At 45.7% G+C, this 21,213-nt stretch overlaps 1 protein-coding gene and 1 pseudogene across 1 annotated transcript; both read left to right on the top strand.

Annotated features, from left to right (window-relative positions):
* Positions 1–1,727: 1,727 nt before the first annotated feature.
* Positions 1,728–6,260, top strand: LOC124667951 (trans-cinnamate 4-monooxygenase-like). Its single transcript, XM_047205175.1, has 3 exons — positions 1,728–2,512; positions 2,823–2,944; positions 5,662–6,260. The coding sequence occupies exons 1-3, from the start codon at positions 1,728–1,730 to the stop codon at positions 6,258–6,260; spliced, it is 1,506 nt and encodes a 501-aa protein (XP_047061131.1).
* Positions 6,261–12,479: 6,219 nt separating this feature from the next.
* LOC124704561 lies at positions 12,480–15,759 on the top strand (annotated as a pseudogene).
* Positions 15,760–21,213: the final 5,454 nt, after the last annotated feature.

Below are 21,213 nucleotides of genomic sequence, written 5' to 3'. Positions count from 1 at the left end.
TTGGCTCTGTTGGACTTCCTGATTCTTCTTCATCTTTCACAATTTTAACCAAATCAGTCTCCATTTCCTGAGTGTCCTCTGACTTAGCCACCAAATCTGTTTAGTAGAGAGCCAAAATTAATTGTAAAATATCAAAGCATTTCTAGTTTTTCAAATGCTCCACATAACAGCAGTGCAAATGGTGTTACGAACATCATGCTTCTTGTCTGCAAGACAAGATTTAGATACAGAAAGAAAATAATATCCAATTCTAATTTCAAGGAAATCTGAGACTAAAGCTTAGATTTTAATACAAACCACACACTCTAAAAACAAATGAATGATACTTTCAGGCCCATCACAAAACAAATGCGTGATACTTTCAGGCGCATCACAAAACACATAGCAAGAAAGCTAATCTAAGTTTCTTTCTAGCGGACTATTATCCCTGGTAATGAGTTTGTAATTACAGAGAAGCCACATGAAAATTTGGACCCTGTGGATACCACGCGGGACCAAATCGTAGGAATAAAAACATGAGTAACTCTTCTATAGATAATAATGTTGTAAACTGAGCTAGTTGAATATTGCCCACTACCAGTGTATAAGCGAGTCACAACCATTAGACAAAGGAAATACTGGTGGTGATATGTTCAAGTTCAAACCATTTTTCCATCCTAGCAAGTGTGAAGTTTCTCCTGAAGAAAATTTTAAGAGAGACCTAATTGCGAACAACATATAGTCCCAAAATTGAACAAAGATACGTGATGTACCAAACCAGGTATCTTCCCGGAACCAGATTCGGTAACCATCAACAACCACCAATTGCACATTTGCCACACTTTTTCTGCACTTTACATAGTTGCCACATCATGTGTCACTGACATATGGAGCTCATAGGACAATTATGCAACAAAATATGAAGTATGGCAAATATGCAAATATCATGAATTGGACAGCTTTAACTGCCCGACTGAAACCGTTCCAGAACCTACAGGGGACAACTAGCTTCACTACAGTTAAAGATATTAGGTTTTTTGGTTCTATATTTTGCATCTACTAACACTAACTGCTTCCACGTACACTTGATGTATCTTGTATGCCACGGAGTTAAAAGACACATATTGCAATCTCTAAGGCAAATAATCGAGGAAAACATCGTCTTCTATTGAATAATATTTCTTATTTATAAGATTTCACTGCGTGTGTGAGACTGGCAGCCGGCCAAGCCCAACGCGTGCAGCTTAGGCTAATTTTTTTTTTTGCAAAACATAGTACATACGTAGACGTTCACACATACGTACATACACTCGAATCTTATGAACGCGCACACCCTACCTCTATGAAGCACCTTCGAGTAGACCGAGTCCAGAAACTAACCTGACGGATCTTGAGATTGACGAAGTCACCACGGACTCCTCGCTATCAACGGGAACATCGACTTTCACTGAACAATATTTCGTCTTTTGATGAGACACCGAAGTGTTAAATCTAAAATTTAAACTCAGATCGGTTGGAATGTCACCGTCCTCCTAGCCATCGAACCACGTACGGGTTGGTTGTTAGCCTTAGGGCGATTTGAAAAAACTCGGTGTAGCCTGGTTTCTGATGACTGGATCGAGGAGGTACTGTACGTATATATATTGCAACAAAGAGTCGTAGCTAACCCAGTAGCGCATTGCGACTCCGCTTGAACTGTACTAGCTAGCGTGCTTAGCTCTAACAGTGACAAAAGCCACCTGCCGCCGATGGATGTCATCCTCCTGGAGAAGACCCTGCTGGGCCTCTTTGCTGCGTCGGTGCTCGCCATCGTGGTCGCGAAGGTCAAGGGCAAGCGTTTCCGCCTCCCTCCGGGACCCTCCGGTGCCCCCATCGTGGGCAACTGGCTGGAGGTGGGTGATGACCTGAACCACCGCAAGCTTATGGGCCTAGCCAAGCATTTCGGCGAGGTGTTCCTCCTCCGTATGGGCGTCCGCAACCTGGTGGTGGTGTCGAGCCCGGAGCTGGCTAAGGAGGTCCTCCACACCCAGGGCGTGGAGTTCGGCTCCCGCAACCGCAACCTTGTGCTGGACATCTTCACCGGCAAAGGGCAGGACATGGTGTTCTCGGTGTACGGCGACCACTGGCGCAAGATGAGGCGGATCATGACCGTGCCCTTCTTCACCAGCAAGGTGGTGGCGCAGAGCCGCGCCGGGTGGGAGGAGGAGGCAAGGCTGGTCGTGGAGGACCTCAAGGCCGACCCGGCGGCGGCGACGGAGGGCGTGGTCCTCTGGCGAGGCCTGCAGCTCATGATGTACAACGACGTCTTCCGCGTCATGTTCGGCCGCCGCTTCGACACCGCCGACGACCCGCTCTTCAACGAGCTCAAGGCGCTCAACGTCGAGCGCAGCAGGCTCTCGCAGAGCTTCGACTTCAACTACGCCGACTTCATCCCCGTCCTCCGCCCCTTCCTCCGACGCTACCTCAACCGCTGCACCCAGCTCAACAACAGGAGGATGAGAATCTTCGAGGACCATTTCGTCCAAGAGCGAATGTAAGTAGACCACGATCCATTGCGGGCATACACATACATCAGCTCGCGCCTTTTCTTTTCTTCTTTCTTTCCATGGTGGAGTGCTAAGTAGGTTACCAGTACTAGTTTTTTTTTTCTTTCATGGTGGCCTTCCAGGAAAGAGAGAGTTTGGTATGTGCACATGCATGATATGATGATATATAGCTAGGCTGAGTTCCACTTTTGGACGTTTACATGATTGCCCTTTCGTTGTATACTTGTATGGGGAAGCTTAAGATCTGTTTTATCCAGTTCAATAACTAATATGCATTTATCCATATGATAAACGCAGGAAGGCGTTGGACCAGAGTGGCGAGATTACGTGCGCCATCGACCACGTATTGATGGCCGAAAGGAAGGGCGAGATCAACCACGACAACGTCCTTTACATCGTTGAGAACATCAACATCGCAGGTAAGATTCATCATCTAAATAGGCAGCTCACTTCTAGGTTTAAAGGGAAAATGGTTTTTAAGTAAGGAGAAGAAGGCTTATTGTTAAGTAAGGACATCCAAACCCGGAGAATCTACCGGGAAGCTCCGGTAAAAAAAAACTTTCGAAGGACACCCTCCATTCATTTATATAAGTGTACATCTAAAAACTACTCACCAATCAAACAAAATAAAAGAGAAGAAGTAGGATTGGGGATGAGGTGGGGAGAAGGATGGTCACTCTAAGATGGAGAGTCGGGGGAGTGATTGCGAGAAAATAATTGCATTTCTGATTGCATTGATTCTATAATGCATAAAAACAAGAATAACTCTAAGTAATAAAACCCCCTTTATCGAACAATAACAACAAGAATAGTTGTAGAGCCTAATACCATCTTATCTATATTCCGTTCAATATGAAACATCTATATTTACTAACTGAAAAGATGAACTAGTTTATTAATGCGTGGTCCACTTGCCTTACTCACAAAATGTTTAGGAGAGTGGCTGGCTGTTAATCTACAATTGCTTCTTTGCCATGTGTAAGAAGTCGGCCGTAAAGGCTTTCCGAGTTTCAGGAAACCTTTGCCGAGTATTTTGGCCATGCAGAAAAGATGGTATCTCTTGGTAGTGTCTTTTTGTGTTCTTCTACTCAGTAAAAATATGCTATTTTAACTTTTGTAGTATGATTACCATTCATCATCCTATTTTACTTGCTTTAAGTTGTGTGCTGTGATATCGTTGTAACAACTCTCTTAAGTTTCATTAATTAATGAAATTCGGAAGACCCCTCTCTTTCCAAAAAAAAACATAAAGTGCATTGAAAGTGTAGATGTACATCTTATTTGGCAGTACTTACAAATGGAGTGGTCATACTCCCTCAGTTCATGTTACTATGCATATAGGTCAAAGTCAAATTTGGTCATGTTTGACCAATTTATGTAGAAGTATACTATTATTTAGAAAATGAAAATAATATCATCAATACCATAAAGCAATGTGCTATCATAAAATTGAGTACATTTGGTTATGTATATGTTGATATTTTATGCTGGATATTTTTTGATAAAGAGAATATATTAATATCTATAGATAACAATTACACCAGCCTCTGTAACAACGCAATACTCTAATGTTAATACGGATGCATATCCAAAAAAAAACTAAGAAAAAAGTCCCGCTACGTTATTGCATCTTTAGTAGCAAAAGTACATCCACCACCAAGACAACACCTGAAATCCAGGCTCTCCAACAGCGACGCCTCCAACAAGGGAATATCGCACAAGTGTTGTCGTCGCCCCGATCAAAAAGTATTAGGCTTTCACCCTGAAGATAGTGCCGGCTTTCAAAATAATGTCTTCAACAACAAGGTCATTTCCAATCACAACCAATTAAGACTAGACCTTAAATTTTCACCCTGAAAGGTAAGACCTGAACTTTACCTATGTTGTCGCCCCCACTTCCATACTACTGCTACGATAACTAGTACCACAAACAAGTCCCACAACATCACAAACACTCGAACCTCCATTGCTAGTCCTCCAAACTGGTCTTCATGATACTGTCCGCGTCTAATTTCACCATGGACCGGAATGTCATCAGATGGCAATACAGAACAGAGTTTCATGTCTCTCCCTCCAGAACCTAACGATCGAAATAAAAGCATGGACGCGCTGCACCGAATACCACCCGATCCAGCAAACTCTAGGCATAAGGTGCACTGGTACATTTTGGGGGGGGGGCTTCTGGAATTCATCACTCTAGTCAGATGAAGAAGGACCGGCTCAGAAAGGTCACCATCTTCGCAAAAGATGAACTCTAGGACAACCACCATTATTTGGCTAAGCCAGCAGGCCCCACACCGCCGGTCGGCTTCCGGCGAACTAATGGAACGGGCCGACCCGGTCTAGTCGAACGTCGGCTCCATATCGAGCACGCGAGAGTGGTACCGAGAGGCAAGACCGCACACGAAGCCATCCGTCGCCGCCTGCGCACCACCTCTAGCATGCCCATCATTGTCTCCTCCATGCCTCCCTGCCGCGAGCCAGCAAGCGCCACCCCACCGGCAAATGCCACCGCCCCTGGACTCCACCTGCGCTTCCCCAATGTCGATCCCCCCTCCCCCCGGCCCCACGCGAAGGTAGCCTGATGGGCTGCGCCATCCCCGCCCGCGGCCATTCGACAGCCAGGCATGGCTGCCACCGCCGGCAGCGGCCAGTGGGTGAGATTGATTGGGATCTGGTGTTCTTGAGATGGTGGGTGGCCTCCGGAGCCTCCCTCGCGTGAGCTGCCCGGGAGTCTCCCCGTTGCGTCTAAGAAACTCTGTTGTATTACCATTTTATCCTGGATAGTTCGTCAGATATTTCAGACATTTACACAGGTCAAACCATATGTGCGGACAAATAAGGAACGGAGGGGTATGACCAGTTAGGTTGTCATGAAGTTATATCTATATATATAGCTGTCTTCGGTTAACAGTTGTGAACTTTTTGGACCGCTTTGTATTTTGACAGGCAAATCCAAAAGAAACGAAATATGCATGCATCATACTTGAATAAATATACTAGAAAGATTAAGCTAGTACTCCCTCGGATTTCTTTTAATTTATTCGAATTTAATATAAAGTTGTACAAAATCTAAGTTACTTAAAAAGGATTGGAGAGAGTACTGTACAATGAGGTTTTGATGAATTCGTTGCAGGCATCGAGGGAACGTTGTGGTCAATTGAGTGGGGCATTGTTGAGCTGGTGAACCACCCGGAGGTACAGTCGAAGCTCCGCGACGAGATGGCTGCCGTGCTGGGCCCTAACGTGGCACTGACGGAGCCGGACCTGGAGCGCCTCCCCTACCTCCAGTCGGTCGTGAAGGAGACTCTACGCCGCCGCATGGCCATCACGATGCTTGTGCCACACATGAACCTACGAGACGCCAAGCTCGCCGGCTTTGACATCCCCGCCAAGTCCAAGATCCTCGTGAATGCCTGGTTCCTCGCCAATGACCCCAAGCGGTGGGTGCGCGCCGACGAGTTCAGACCCGAACGCTTCCTAGAGGAGGAGAAGTCTGTAGAGGCCAACGGCAACGACCTGCGGTTCGTGCCCTTCGGTGTCGGCCGGCGAAGCTGCCCGGGGATCATCCTGGCGCTGCCAATCATGGGCATTACGCTCGGCCGCCTGGTGCAGAACTTCCTGCTGCTGCCGCCGCCGGGGCAGGACAAGATCGACACCACCGAGAAGCTCGGACAGTTCAGCAGCCAGATCCTCAAGCACGCCACCATCGTCTGCAAGCCGCTCGAGGCTTAGAATTATCGATTTCGTTGTGAGATGGGGGAGCTTGTGTGATGTGAATCTTTTTTACATGTTTTGTGCTTTGTACTAAGTTGCACTTTCGTGTGTTGGGTATCAACTATCTTCATGTTGTCGATATTTTTACAATGTCAGTGATAGTGATGTAGTACAACTAGCTAAGTGCCCGATCGTTGCTGCTGATCATATCGGAGTCGGTAAATTGTGGCACATACGGTATTGCTAACATTCGGTGACCCTCGCATTCAAAATTTGTACCTCATTTTCTTCTAGGACTTTATTCTTGTACGTCTCATGTGGATTGAGCCGTTGCCGAGGTTGTGATAGCTGTTGTATGGCTTCGTTCATTTCATTGACAGAGCGTGAGAGTGTCTCCAAATTGATTTGCACGTTACGTTTTCTAGGATTTTATTCTTATATGTCTCATGTGGAACATGAATACATGATGATGTGGAGGTTCTGATAGCTGACGGTCTGGGTACAATCATTTCATTGATAACGCGTGAAAGTCTCCGGATTACTTCTGTAACTCTATTGTTCTATTACCTCTGTCTAATTTTAGATGTTAAAAGTTTGTATAAATTTAAATATATCTAGACACTATTTAGGTTATAAATACATCTAAATTTAGAGGAATCTACCAACATCCATTAATGGACGTAGGGAATATGTCTCATATGGATAGAGACGATGCCAAAGGTCCGATAGCTTAGGTCTAGTTGCACTTATTTTCCACTGACAATGTGTGAAACACTACGGGAACCAGTCAAGGTGCTGACAGCCAAATTCTGTGCCGACGGCAATTTATCGGGGCCGTTGGCATAGGTCCCGAACAGGACATGCCACGAAGAAGTCGGTCGGCTCAAGAAAGCCGTCAGCACAAGAAAGTCAGCGGCATAGAAAAGCTTGTGCTGATGGCCACCGTCGCCACAGGAAAAGGCCGTCGGCACAGGCATGGGCTGGCCGTCGGCACAGTGAGAGTCTCCAGATGGATGTCCAGGGCGACTAAGCAACACAGTTATATGGTCCGAGTAATCTAGTAACACATTGGAAACAACACCTATATATACCACCTGGCAAATACTACCTCCGTTCGGGATTATAAGGCTAGCACGTATACCAAGATCGTTAATTTGATCAATATAATATGAATTGTAGCTGAAAAAATTATATCATTAGAAAGTAGAACATCTAAACTTTCAAATGATATATATTTTAAAATACATACCTTGTATTATGTTGGTTAAATTTATGACCTAAAGGCATGGGCCGGTCTTACAATCACGAACAGAGGGATAGCGCTTCATCCTCTCAAGTTTTTGCGGAAGCTGACACAACATGGTAGTCGAGTACAAAGACAGAAGGTAAATTCACTTTTATCGATCTTTTTAGTAGTCTAGAAACGCCCCACCTTCCTCGCATCAATGTGGTGGAGAAAATATAACCAAATTAAGCTAGGTATAGTTTGATCCGTAGATGTCCTTTTTTTCCAAGCGATCCCTCAGGGATCGATTTTCATTATCTATTGATAACGAAAAACAGAGTTAGTTGTTCTACGATATATGTACAGCTCCAAGCCACGAGAGAGATTGCAGGCAAAAGCTAACCAACAACAGAAACTAACATGGTGGTGGAGCGGGGGTGCACCGCATAACTACTGCTAGTGTTTTCGACGGGGAACAACTAGGGGGCTGTTAGATACATACAGAACTGAGCAAGAGCCAAAGTAACAGTTTTCACCAGCCAGATCATCGGGATCCGCCGCACAAACTCCTCAAAAAGCAACATCTATGTCGAAGAGAACTTTTTCTTCACGCGCCCAGGTCATCAGCGTCATTAGGGACTTCTCCATCAGTTTCCATATCACCTTTTGAATGTGCGGTCAGCCGAGGAACAGCTCCCGTAAAGCTTCGGTGTCCCTTGTCATTTGACCATGTCAACCCAAGCTCTGAAGCTCTGGTTATGTGAGAGATGGCAATGTCGGCAATTGATTTTATCGTTTACTCATTTGAGGCGCGACTCACCGCAACTACCCGGGTTCAGTTTTTGCCTCGCTGACTTGGTAGGAGGATGTCAAGGAGTCAACATTATATAGGAGGGCCTCAGAGTGTTGTTCCATTGCATCTCAATGTGGAAGGGATGCGGCTAGGCATGGCTTGGTTTTGTGACTTTCATCCGGCGTACCTCCCATTGGATCCAACTTTGGGCTTTCCTTCTCCCGAAAGATATGCGGAGGACTTCTTTTTTCAGTCTACTGGGTGGCAGCACATTAATGGATTAGCTAATGGATAGTTTCATCATGTGCCTCATTTTCTTATGGTTGATACATGTTTCGACCTTATCTGATCAGTGATGTATTAACGGAATACATTTGTGCCGATACTTTTTATTAAATGAAAAACTGTATGGCAGAGGCGCCCATATCTAAAAAAAAATGGCTTGGTTTTGTGACTTTCGTCCGCAAGGGATGGGAAGGTTATCATCTTGTCTTCTGTGCGGCCTCATGGCTTGTGTGGAAATCTGAGCGGCGGCTCCAAGAATCTTTCTCTTCGTGTAGGGTGTCATCTTTGGCCTCTGAGGTTCTTTTGGTTAGTGCGTGGCTTCGTGGGCCATGGTAGTGATAAGTAGAAATATTGTGGTGGCGACTCCGGAGGCATCGCCACCGCAACCTCAGGAGGCGCCCCACCATCGGCCCGTTCTGCTCGCCGCCGCCGGAGGAGGCCTTCCGGCGGTGGCGAGGCGCTCGTTTTTTCTCTTCTCCCGCCTGATGGTCCTCCTCATCCTCCATCGTACCAAGTCTTTTGTTGCTGGCCTCAAGATCTGGCCGCCGACGTCTTGTGTTGCTGGCCTCAAGATCTGGCCGCTCCCGTCCTGTGAAGCTGGCCTCAAGATCTGACCACCGCCGTCCTGTGAAGCTGGCCTCAAGATCTGGCCGCCGCCTTTGCTATGCCGCTGGCCTCAAGATCTGGCCGTCGCCTTCATGCGTCGCGGCCTCAAGATCTGGCCGCCGCCTTTGCTATGCCGCTGGCCTCAAGATCTGGCCGTCGCCTTCATGCGTCGCGGCCTCAAGATCTGGCCGCCGCCTTTGCTATGCCGCCGGCCTCAAGATCTGGCCGTCGCCTTCATACATCGCGGCCTCCCGATCTAGCAGTTCACTGGCGTTCCAATCTGTACACCGGAGCTGGATGCACATGCACGACCGTGGCAGCAAGCCACCAAGACATACTTGCATGTGGGAGTGTATGCATCCTGACTCATGCTCATACACCATGGCGTTGGGCTGTGTTTGTGCGCAGACATGATCAGTGGAAGGCCACGTCCAGAGTGCCGTGATGAAAAACAGCCTGCTGGAATCGTCATTGATTTTGGGCGGATTACCGAGTTTCGGAAGACTCCGCCGGCAACTTCCAAATGGACGACATGCCTGGAATTTGCCGGAGAGGATGGTGTTTCGATCGCGCGCAACCATGTTTTTATCTGACCATTTGGTATCAGAAGGGGCGTTGTGAAGCTCTGCAGTCTGTTGCCATCATGGGACATATATTAGTTCCACGGTGAAGTCAGACGCGGAGAATGGCATGGAAGCCGGAAACTGAAGACTGGCAATGAAAGTTCGAGTCATGGAGGTGTAGGGATTATGACTTGGTGATTTGTTATTTGGAGCAGCGGAATTGGCAAGTGGGGGCGACAACACAGGAGGAATTCAGTGTCTAAACCGGCAGGGTGAAAACCCAAGGTCTGACCTTAATTGGTTGTGCCTGGCAATGACCTTGTTGAAGGTATTGTTTTGTGAGTGCGGACTTTCTCCAGGGTGAAAACCCATGGTCTTTGACCAGGGGCGATGACGGTGCTTGTGCATTGTTTCCTTCGTGGAGGCATCGTTTTTGGAGTTAATGGATTTATGGTGTTGTTTTGGTGGTGTTTGGTCCGCTGTTTTGAGAAACTGATCACTGTGGTGGGGCTTTTCTTTTATGTATTTTTTTTTTTGGCTGTGTGCATCCGTATTGCCATTAGGGCACTACGTTGTTGCAGAGGCTGGGTGTAATTTGTATCTCCGTGATATTAATATACTCCCTTTATCGAAAAAGTAGAAATATTGCGGCACAACTAAGCTGCAACGGAGGCTCACCCATGATGTTGCGACACGGCTAAGAGGCAAAAGTGGTCAGTGATCGATGAGTAGGAGGATTGACCTATTCATGTATGTTGGAGTGTGTCATGCCATACTTCTTCAATAACAGTTATGGCTTCTTCCTCTTCAGTTTTGATGGGAGATTGTGTGCTCTTTACATATTGGTGTTTGGATGTACCCCTGGTTGTGATGGGGCTCTCATAGGGGCTTGGCCTCGCTCTGTTGGTATTATTCTTATTTTTTTAATGATTTGGGAAATTCTACTTTTGGCTTGGTGGAGAAAAAACTGTCATATGTGGACCAAAAGGTCTTTATAGCAGTTCGTGATGTCTTTTTTCATTTTTCACCTGGCTCATTGATAAACTGATCTAGCTCAAGTTTGAAAATCCTATTTACTGTGCCTACCATTAACCGTTTAAGTGAAAATATCTCATATTATTTTCTAGCCATGAAAATATCACAAATATTAAACAACACTAGTTGAGAAAAAATTACACAAAGATTGAGTGGGATAACCCCTGAAAATTGACGTGAGAAAATAGAGCAGTTTGAAAAATATAAGGAAACAGAAAAAAAATCCTAAAGAAATTGTTCATACAAGTTGTGCAACACAATAGACCTTATATTCTAGATTTTTTCCTCAAAATACTACTATATATCTAGAAACGGAGTGAGTATAAATTGTAGTACAAAATTAACAACATAAAAGGTTAAAGGGAATTCACAAAAGAAAATTGCAAAAAAGAAAGTCCAAATGTCAAAGAGCGAGCTGCCCCTTTCAGGCATGCAACAACGACAAATGAAGTGGGGGCTACCTCATGCGAAAAAAAAGCCATGCAGCGACCTCTATAAGGAAGATGCTAGATGAGCCAGCACATTCTTATTAGATCCGGTAGAGCAGATACAAAACCCTGTACTCGTGTCTGCCACAAAGCATTAAATCCGGTAGAGCAGATACAAAATCCTCTATAATGCGATATATTAAAGTTAGAGTCGGTGAGCCCATATCATAAGGTGATCCTAGCATGTCTTATATGAATTTGGATAGATTAAATTTGTAGTCCGTGGGACCAAATCATAAGCTCTCCAAAAAAAAACAAGACTAATGAAGTCATGGCAACGCGCGAACTACCTAGCTGAGTTTGTCAACCTCTGGGCAAGGGTGTTCGCGGTGCAACTAAATGATGGAACCCTGATGATATAACTTGGAAATTCATGGCCTCGGGATTCTACTCGGCGTTGTCAGCCTACAAGGCTCAAGTCGAGCGCATTATCAAGTCTTTCATGCCGAGGCGGTTTGGAGAAATTGGGCTCTGCCTAAGTGCAAGCTCTTTGCTTGGCTTATCTTGCAAAACCCGTCTGTGGATGGCCGATTGTCTCTAACAACGTGCGTGGCCGAATTGTGGTGTGTGCCAACTTTGCAAAAGGGATCCCGAAAGTGTGGCCATTCTCCTCTTGAAATGTCGCTACTCTTTGAGGTTTTCGAACTCGATCTTTGCTTCGTTAGGCATCACCATCGTCGACACTTCTTCTTGGAGCAACTTTGATTCGTTCAAACATTGGTGGCTTAACATCGTCCAAAATGGCACTACGAGGAAGTGCTTTGCATCCCTTATCATGCTTACCTCGTGGGAGATTTGGAGTGAGCGCAGCACTAGGGTGTTTCGAAATATTTCTACCATACCGTCCGTTGTTGTAACTAAGATAAAGGAGAGGTGGCTCTTTCGAATACTACGGATGCTAAGCACTTGGGTCCAATCATGCCGCGAGAGTAATTCCTTATGTTACTGAGCTTGACTCCATCTCGTAACAAATCTTGAACTTCTTCATAATTGACCAATAGGGCAAAACTTTTGCCCTCCTTAAAAAAAATGCTCGCAACATCAGCTAGATAGGGACACGAATTTGGAGTGTACCGCGTGTGCACCGGTTCTGCTGAGAAGAAATGTGTTCGGTCTGAGAGCAGGAAGGGCAAGCACGGGGGTCAGCGGGGCATAAATAGGTAATTGACACCTAAGGTCTCATCGGTGGTTTGTACGTTCTCCCTTTGATATTCTTCTCAGCTCTGCTCTGCCTCTGCTCCGATGGCACCAACTGCACAGGCATCTAACGTACAATCTGTCAAATGCGAGCAACTAGCAAGCAAATGCGCGTGCCTCATTTCTAGTTTCTTCACTCCGCAGGTTGTGGCGGCGCCGGGCCAAGAGCGGCACGGCATTGGCGGAGGCAAGCCGGCGGTGAGGTGCCACCCGGCACTATCGTCGGAATCAGCCAAGGTGTCCATCAGGGGCGTGGTGGTTGAGCTGCTCGCGGCCACCGGCAAGGACAAGGGCCTCGTCTCGCTCGGTGTTGGCGACGCCTCCGTGCATGCCTGCTTCCGCCGCGGCGGGGAGTTGGCTGACGATGCACTTGCCAGCGCTGCCAAGTCTGGAGAGTTCAACTCCTACGCGCCACCGTACGGGTTTCCCGCCACGCGCAGGTTAATGTGGATACATGTTCCTATTTTCTTTTCTAATAAATAACGTTTTATTATCCTTAAAATTTTAAATATTGCACCCTGCCTCTGCAGAATAAAATGCAAACAGCTGCATAAATCTACATGTCACGATAGTAAAGATAAAATACACAATACAAGTACACATCTAAGAAGCGGTATTGGTAGCGGTATTGGCATCTGTGGTGATGGATGACCTATCCAAAGATTACCCTGCCATCCAGTTCAAGATTTTTTTTCCTCGCCTATCCTCTAACTGAGTAGACACCATCGTCAATAAATCATGGTGCTTCACATGTTGTAGAGACGAGGCATAGTTGTAAGAGAATCATTTTTGTTTTTAAAAACTTTGTAATTTCTATATAGCTAAAGCGACCAAATAACGGCAATCGCTCTCACCGTAATATGTAGCTTAAACCTAGAATTCACAGGGTTGAGCTAATTGCCAAATATGTTTATAACGTCAGGTACGTGACGGCGACGGGTAAATGATAGAACCTATCTTGATGCATGTTCCTCTTGATACCAGAGAATCATTGTGGGCCTAGTTCCTGTTGTTTTCAACATCTAGGCCATCCACCAGTTCTTGGAGATCTGCCCACAAGTCAAATTATTTGTTATTGCGTATATTATGTTTTAAATAGGTTATATAAATATCTACATTTAAATTTCAAATTTTGTACATGCAAATATTGTTTTAAAATTTCCTGGTAGACACTGAGAGTTGGCCGCAAAAACTTACAAATCCCAAGCCAAAGTTCAATAAACTTCCAGGAAATAAATAATGTAAATCTAGACGACCGAAAGAGCTTTCATTCTAAACACCACGCAATCTTATTTTGACAAGATTTCAGCAAGTTTGAAGTTATCGTATCTCATAATTCCCTGAGTCAGGGACTGACTGACTGATTGACGCAAGGACCTTCTGTGTAACAGTGCGGTAGCCGTCCACCTATCTGCCGGAGCAGACTGCCACATCCGGGAGTCAGACGTGTTCATGACAGTCGGAGGTACAGGCGCGATCACAGCCATCACCACGGTGCTCGGCGGTGCTCCAGGGGCAAACATCCTGCTACCGCGACCTGGCTTTCCTCCATACGAGGCAGCTTGCGAGCTTGTAGGTGCCGAACCTCGGTTCTACGACCTCTTGCCCCAGCGAGATTGGGAGGCCGACCTTGCAGCCGTTCACTCCCTGGCTGATGGTGCCACGGCAGCCATTGTTGTCATCAACCCAAACAATCCTTGTGGAGTGGTTTACTCGGCGCAGCATCTTCTCCAGGTAATCTTCGACCGCATAATCCATAGGCACAACTTGCTCCATCGGTTGGTTGGCTTTCTGCGGTCCTCATGGTACACTCAACCATGTAAGGCACTAATTCTTATCATATTTTTGCACTTTTGGCTATATGCACTCATGTATGCAGATTTATAATTATCTTCCCCTAAAGGTGATAAATGCAACTGAGATGCTACTTAATGTGACTTCAGGACCAGCCTCGATCATTCAGGTCAGAAACCTACCAATAAAGAGTGTTTTACCAACACAAGTTAGTGTGCACTTATTAGGATAAGATCTTTCACAGAACAGGCAGCTGTTCCAAAGATTCTCTCGGATGAACATAGCGAGTTCCATCGGAATGTTGTGAACTTGCTAGGGTCTGCTGCAGATGCTCTATACAGAAGAGTCAATATGGTCAAAGCTTTGAAATGTTACTCAAAGCCTCACGGTTCAATGTTCATGATGGTTGGGACAAATTTATACTGCTCTAGGTTTTGTATTGATTTATTGGCGTGCCTTTGAATTGATGATTACAAAACCATGCAGGTTGAAATCAACACTTCACTTCTTGTCGGTGTTTCAAATGACATGGACTTTGCTCAGGAATTGATAAAAGAAGAATCTGTGCTGGTTTTACCTGGTATAATTCACTACATATACCATCCTTTTATTTATACATTTATAGAATCTTTTTAGACCCATATTTTTATCTGCCAGCCAGCGGTTACCAGAACCAAAGATTAGGGTGCTATCTGTTCCTGAAGGACTAGTATCATTATCCTTCAGATTTGCAGTTTAAATTCCTTAATTTTCTAGGTTCTGTCCTTGGCTTGAAGAACTGGGTTAGGATATTCTTCGGGGCACCTCTTGGTCTCATAATGGAAGCATGCGACAGGATTGAATCATTTTGTGAGAGAAGGACAGTCCAAGCAAAACAACAAAAAGGGGAAAAACACCGATACGGGGACATGGATACATCCGTACAGGGCTACGCATTCGAAGATACCCGATACAACATTTCACAAAAGGAGATACACATGGAAACTGCAAGTATATAAATATATAAATAATATGCCATGTAATAACAGATGTATTTGAACATGTGAGATGAGATCGCAGTGGAATTTCCACTGTCTATCTGTTACCTCATTTTATAATTCTCGATGAATAAATTGTACTCGGTCCTCATACGAGGCTTTTGTATCTTGCAAAATATGTTTTTTTTCGCACAAATAGACTCGACCATTTGTGCATTAGGTCCACTCTGAAATTCTCAAGTTCCAAAATAAGTGGAGAAATATATTCAGACATTACTAAAGGAATGAGTGAGAGAGCAACTTATAAATTGGAGCTCATGATATTTTTAAAAATACTAGAATGACATTACTAGTACAAAAAATATCAGTGGTGACCTACCACTGCAATAATTTGGCGTTATTGTTAGTAGGTAATGGTGGCGTTGAAGCCTGAACAAACGCCACTAACGAACGTGTTCAACACTGGAGGTAATTGCACCAGACATACAAAAAGTTGTCATCTGCGTGCAGATTCATACAAGTTCTTGCAAGTTGTGATCCAGCGGTACAAATAGTTGTCATTAGGGTGCAAAAACATACAAAACCAATCAAAACGTGACATATGTCCCTGCCACGCTGGATTGAAGCCACAGATGCAGCTCAAATGTTTTAGCAGAAACCCCCCTGCGCTATGGTTGTGTACCTTTGCGTTAGAATCTGTTTTTTTTTTGGCAACTAACTTTCAATTAGAATCAATCCCCAATTCGGAGGACGAGGTGGGCGACCTTGGGATGGCGCTTCATCAGCCTCAACGCACACCTCAAGGGCTGATGCCGCCATCGGTCGGGCATGCGCGCCCCGCTCGCCGAACTCAGGGACAAGGTCGCCGCCTTCCGCGACGCAGCGGCGACCGCGCTCGCTGCCCTCTGCGCCGGGCTCGAGATAAAAGATGCAAGACAGTGCAAGACATAGTTACCTGTTTACTTATAGTACAAGATAAAAGATGCAAGACAGTGCAAGACATAGTTACCTGTTGAAAACTTCTGAGTGATTATTCAACAACATGTCGCATTTTGGAAAATCACTGAAAAATGCTTTAATCCAAGTGTTTGGTACCAGTTCCTCAACCAAGGCATGTGCCGCTACACTGTCAACCTTCATCTTCTCATGTTGCTCCTTAGTCAGATTTAAATCTTCATAGTCAAGCCCAGCATCATCCTCCTCCTCAGTTATTTCTACCTGCTCATTATTGTCATTAACATCCATGTCAATATTATCGAGAAATAGGTCATCATCACGATCCTCCGCATCATAGTCACTATCATAAAATTCAGAGTCGCATCATCATCTGCATCTACAACATCTTCACTGTCAGCCACTTTTGCATATCGAGTTGCAGATGAGCTAGGAATGTCCTGGACTTGAACTTCCTCTACGGTACCTTTCTTTGTTGCATGTGGTTTTGAGAATGGGGATGAAATTTGTACAATTACTTCATCTCTAAAACCCTTAACGAAATTGGTGTGATCCACCATGAGGCATAAATTTTTGTGATCCTTTACAGCAGCTGTCATTGAAAGGATGTGAGAATCAGTCTCAATGCAACATAGGCCATCTGTAAGATCTTTCTCAGGAAGGCGCCAATATATAGATGTTCTGGATGTCATGTCATGCCCTATTTGCGTAAGGAAATCTTCAATCCATATGAGTGAAAATGTATCAGTAGAGCTTGTCAAAGAAATCCACACTCCCATTTTCATAGGAGAGATTGTCCTTCAGTCCACAAAAAAAATCCATTGTGCATGAATTCAATTGTAAACTTGTCAGCATCATCTGCTTAAAGTTCAGGCAAAAAAAAGTGACATTTAGTACTAGCATAACACAAGTAAAGCCTCCAGGTACAAATCATATATGAAACATGCGATCTGTTCTGTCTGAAAGAGATGTGTACAGGAAACAAAAAAATCTGTGAGATCGTTGTTGTCACTCAGCGATCTGAGACACTGCCTGAAGTAGCCTATTGCAACACGAAAGGAGAGGATCAAAGGACAGGATACACACATCTATGATGGATCAGACGAGATAAACCATACAACCAGATAAACCGCATTGGCTGAAGCTCTCGAGGTCTGGAGAAAAGAAGATGCTCACCGTATTGTGGAGGATCGTCGCGCCACCCGTGGCGGCTGAGATCATCGCCCATCGTCACTGGTCGACGTCTTCGGCGCTGCTCTCCGTCTCCGCGTATGCCGCCTCTAAGCTCGCCTCCTTCTGTTAAAGGAAAACGATCAGAAAAAAATCGGCAACAGCCGGACTCACGACTTATGTTTGTCGGCACGAAGCTTCCTGCTCCCTTCCTGCCTCGCTAAACAAAACATTGCCGTCGTCTTCAACCAAGGTATGTGGATATGGACCGATCGTGAAGGGGCTACATGCGATGGCGTTCCGTAGGCGACACGCTGGCGACTTCTGGCGACGGCCGTCGAACACCGGAGATTTCTGGCATCGATCGCTGACCGCCGGCGATCTCCGCCACACACCGCGTACATCTAGGCAGGCCGCGCGGAGGAAGTGGAAAGCCATCTTCATCAGGCACGGTGCTCGTCGCGGGGGCTTCATCCAGACTTCGGGAGATGATCATCTCGAGCTTTTGGATGATTCGGAGGTAGAATTTGGGAGAATCACCTGTTCGAGATGGATTAGCAATGGAGTTCACCTGAAATCTGAGGATCCGCTGATTGTGGTTGGTCCCGAGGTGATTGTTCGTCGGGTTACGGCGGTGGCGCAGTTTCCGCATGCGCTTCCTTCACCGTCCCGCGTACATGTGGAGGAGACGTTTTCTTCGGTTGACTCGGACAATCACCACAGCCCGCATCCATGGCGGGAAGGTCCGTTCAGCAGCTTGGGTTTGGGGTTGCAGCCCAATACCGTTCACAATAGCCCACCGCCGCAGCTCCTTAGGCCAAGGCATCCAGCAGGCTCTCCACATACAATCCATTTGCAAACCCTAGATCGAGGGAGGTGTGTGGCGTTGTTTTCGTGAGAGATCCACAGCCTCCCGCATCTTCGGCTCCGCCGATCTCGTCCCCGCATATCCGGCAAGGAGTGAGATCGGGAGATCGCGCATCTTTTGCTCAAGTCCCGGTGGGGGAATGGATCGCCGTCCTTTCCGTAGATCTCCGCCGCGGGGTATCGTAGAGCTCCCTACAACAACAGATTCAGATCTGCGTAAGAGAGGCGTGAAGATGAGAGAAGGTGGGAAGAAGATAGAAGAAGAGAGGAAGATCGGAGGCGGGATGAGGAGCGGTATAGAGAATCGTAGCCGAGACGCCAATCGGAAGACCGTCGCCGCAGTGAAGAACGGCGTCCGGAGGAAGACCGCCGTCGTGCGGAGACTCTACGCATCACGGAGAAGGCGGCAAGAGATCGGGCACTTGCAGAGAGACAACGTAAGGAAGATCGGACCAACTCCAACCGAGATCGTTGGGCTCACGTGCAAGAGATGGCAGGAACACGGGCTGATTCTTCTTCGAATTCCTTCGCCACCGCACCATCTTCCTCGCTCCACATCAGACCACAATGGTAAGTACCGCAATCCCAACTAGACCTGTTGATCCTCCTGGTCCTAGTTCTGGTAGATCTGCTCCTAGCTCCACTGCTGTACCAAATACTATTACTGTTGCGCCGATGGGGTCCTCTGTACTGCCATCGGTGGCGACAGGTAATAGAAATGCTGTTCCTGCTACTCTCCCTTTTCAGAATTGTAGGGCTGAGTTTGCTGTTGGGTGTTTGAACTGTGGAAAAAATCACCATGTTAGCATCTGTCAGGACAGGGACCCTTGGGAATACAAAGCACCTTATTATGGTAGCCCGTGACTTTGGTCAAGGTTTTTATGTAATTCCCGATGTGGAAGCGAAGTACAATCTCTTGAACTCGCTGAATTATGCACGTATAACCGTGGTTAGGGGTGAAGCTACCTTCGTAGACATGGAGCATGAGTTTCGTGTGTGGTCTCGATTCCATGGGTTACAAATGGAGGTTTTATGTCAAGGTTGCCGCTGAAAACCAAGACATTACTAGATTCCCTAATGCCAAGTGCATTGAAGAATTGTCCCATTTTGGCAAATTCTTCATGAAAACTCGTCCCCGATACAATTATCAAGATTGAGAAATGGGCTGGAGACATTGAACCGTTTGCTCGTGATGGAAGAGGCTTGGTTTAGAATAAAGGGAATTCCTATGAAGTACGTAAATAAGTCCACCGCTTACTATGTTGCAAGTATGGCTAGGTTGCCTTTGGCTCGGATATGAATCATCTCGTGAACTTTGCTTACATCGGAGCTAAAATTGGTTGTCGTGATCCCGCACCGGTACCAAGTTCCGTAATTGGCTCTATCAAGAAGGGATTTTATGAGTTTCGCTTACTAGGGAGGTGATTGATCCTAACACGAATCCCGCAACATATTATGCTTCGCCGTGGAGAATACAAATGATGATACAGTGCAGAACTCCCCAAAAAGACAGAGGACCAACAATGATGGCAATGCAAATACTGCAAGGGGTGGGACTGAAATTACTGAAATAAGGGAGAATGAAACCAGAGGTGGACATACTCAGAGCTCTAATCAAAATGCTCTTCAAGGTGGCCCTCAGAAAGGTAAAGAGGTGGTGGTAAGTGCCTCTAGTCTGTCTGACACTGTCTCTGACTCTTTTGCTACAAGAATTCAAAATATTATGGATCCACATGGGATCCCTGCTGTCAATCCTGGATCCTCTTCTACTGAAATCAGAATCATGGAGAATAGTGCTCATAACAACATTCAGGCTCCCCTGTTGGAAGTTCATAGAAGTGTTGTTGCTGCCCTGGCTCCAGAAAAATTGTGTGAAGAGACTGGCTTACCATCAATGTCCAATGATGCCAGTTTTAAAGACTTCCTGAGTAAATTGGTTAAGAGTGGGAGTGACAAACAGTTCACCCATCAGAAAAAGTATCAGAAAATGATGGAACCAATTCTTGAAGAGCAAGTACAGCCTGTCCAGGAAAATGCTGATAATGGTTTGATTGATATGGTTGATTATGATGGTACTGATAATGAAGAAGAGTTGCAGGAGGAGGAAAATGCTGGTGGGTTTATTCAGGGGGCAATCCTTGCTCTAGGTGCCCCATCCTTAGAGCATGAACACACAGCTGTAGTCATCCCTATGGAGGGCCCTCAGCCTGAAGCTGAAAATTTCCAGGAGGATATGCAGGAAGGATTAACTCAGGAAGAAGTGCAGGTAACTTCTGGTGGTGAAGGTAGGAACATGGAGTCCAATATTATGAATCCTATGCAAACTACAAGGGCAAGCTCAAGAAATGCTGGGCATCCTCAGGCCACATCCAGGGTGGTGGATGGCACCAGGACACATCAGACAAGGGATACCTCAGGTACAAACCTTGATTCCTTTAATTCCTTTGCTATTTTAGATGATGAAGATATTTGCTCTAGAGCTCTTGAAATGGGTGTTGATCCTAGTACATTTACTCTTGAAAAAATCAATCACATAAAAGATCTTGAGATAGCTAGGCATAATTTGAAATGTAAATCACAAGTGTTGCAAAATGAACAAGAAGACATGCAGACTGGTGAGCCCAATCAAGTGTTGTTGCTGGGTTTTGGTGAAGAAGATGAGGAGGAAGAAGAATTTACTCCTGTTATATCCAGGAGGACCAGGAAAAAGCTGAAATCTGCAAAGAAAATTCAAAGATCTATGGAGAGTAAAAGATACAAGACAAGGTCTTTGGGGGCACAGTCTGGTTTTGGTGCTGCCCAGGGGAAAGTCATTGATAGTCACCCTGAGTGTGGCATAATGATCGGACCCGTAGTTAGAAGAAAAAATCCAAAATATTTATGATTGGTGCCGTATGAATTGCGAGGTGTGGGGAAGAAAGGGATGAGTGTCTTCTTGGCTGATTTTATTAGAGAGCAGCAGCTTAGACTTTATTGGCTTGCAGGAAACTATTAAGAAAGATTATTCTCAGGTCTTC

This window comes from Lolium rigidum, chromosome 1 (genome assembly GCF_022539505.1).
Source record: "Lolium rigidum isolate FL_2022 chromosome 1, APGP_CSIRO_Lrig_0.1, whole genome shotgun sequence".
NCBI lineage: Eukaryota > Viridiplantae > Streptophyta > Magnoliopsida > Poales > Poaceae > Lolium > Lolium rigidum.
Note: the sequence above shows the minus strand (reverse complement) of the source record. Positions and strands in the feature narration are given on the sequence as shown.

Excerpts from the sequence above, each read along its gene's own strand:
- LOC124667951 (XM_047205175.1), top strand. The coding sequence starts at position 1,728 with ATGGATGTCATCCTCCTGGAGAAGACCCTGCTGGGCCTCTTTGCTGCG. Across the intron at positions 2,513-2,822 it reads CATTTCGTCCAAGAGCGAAT|GAAGGCGTTGGACCAGAGTG; the intron begins GTAAGTAGACCA and ends TGATAAACGCAG. Across the intron at positions 2,945-5,661 it reads TGAGAACATCAACATCGCAG|GCATCGAGGGAACGTTGTGG; the intron begins GTAAGATTCATC and ends AATTCGTTGCAG.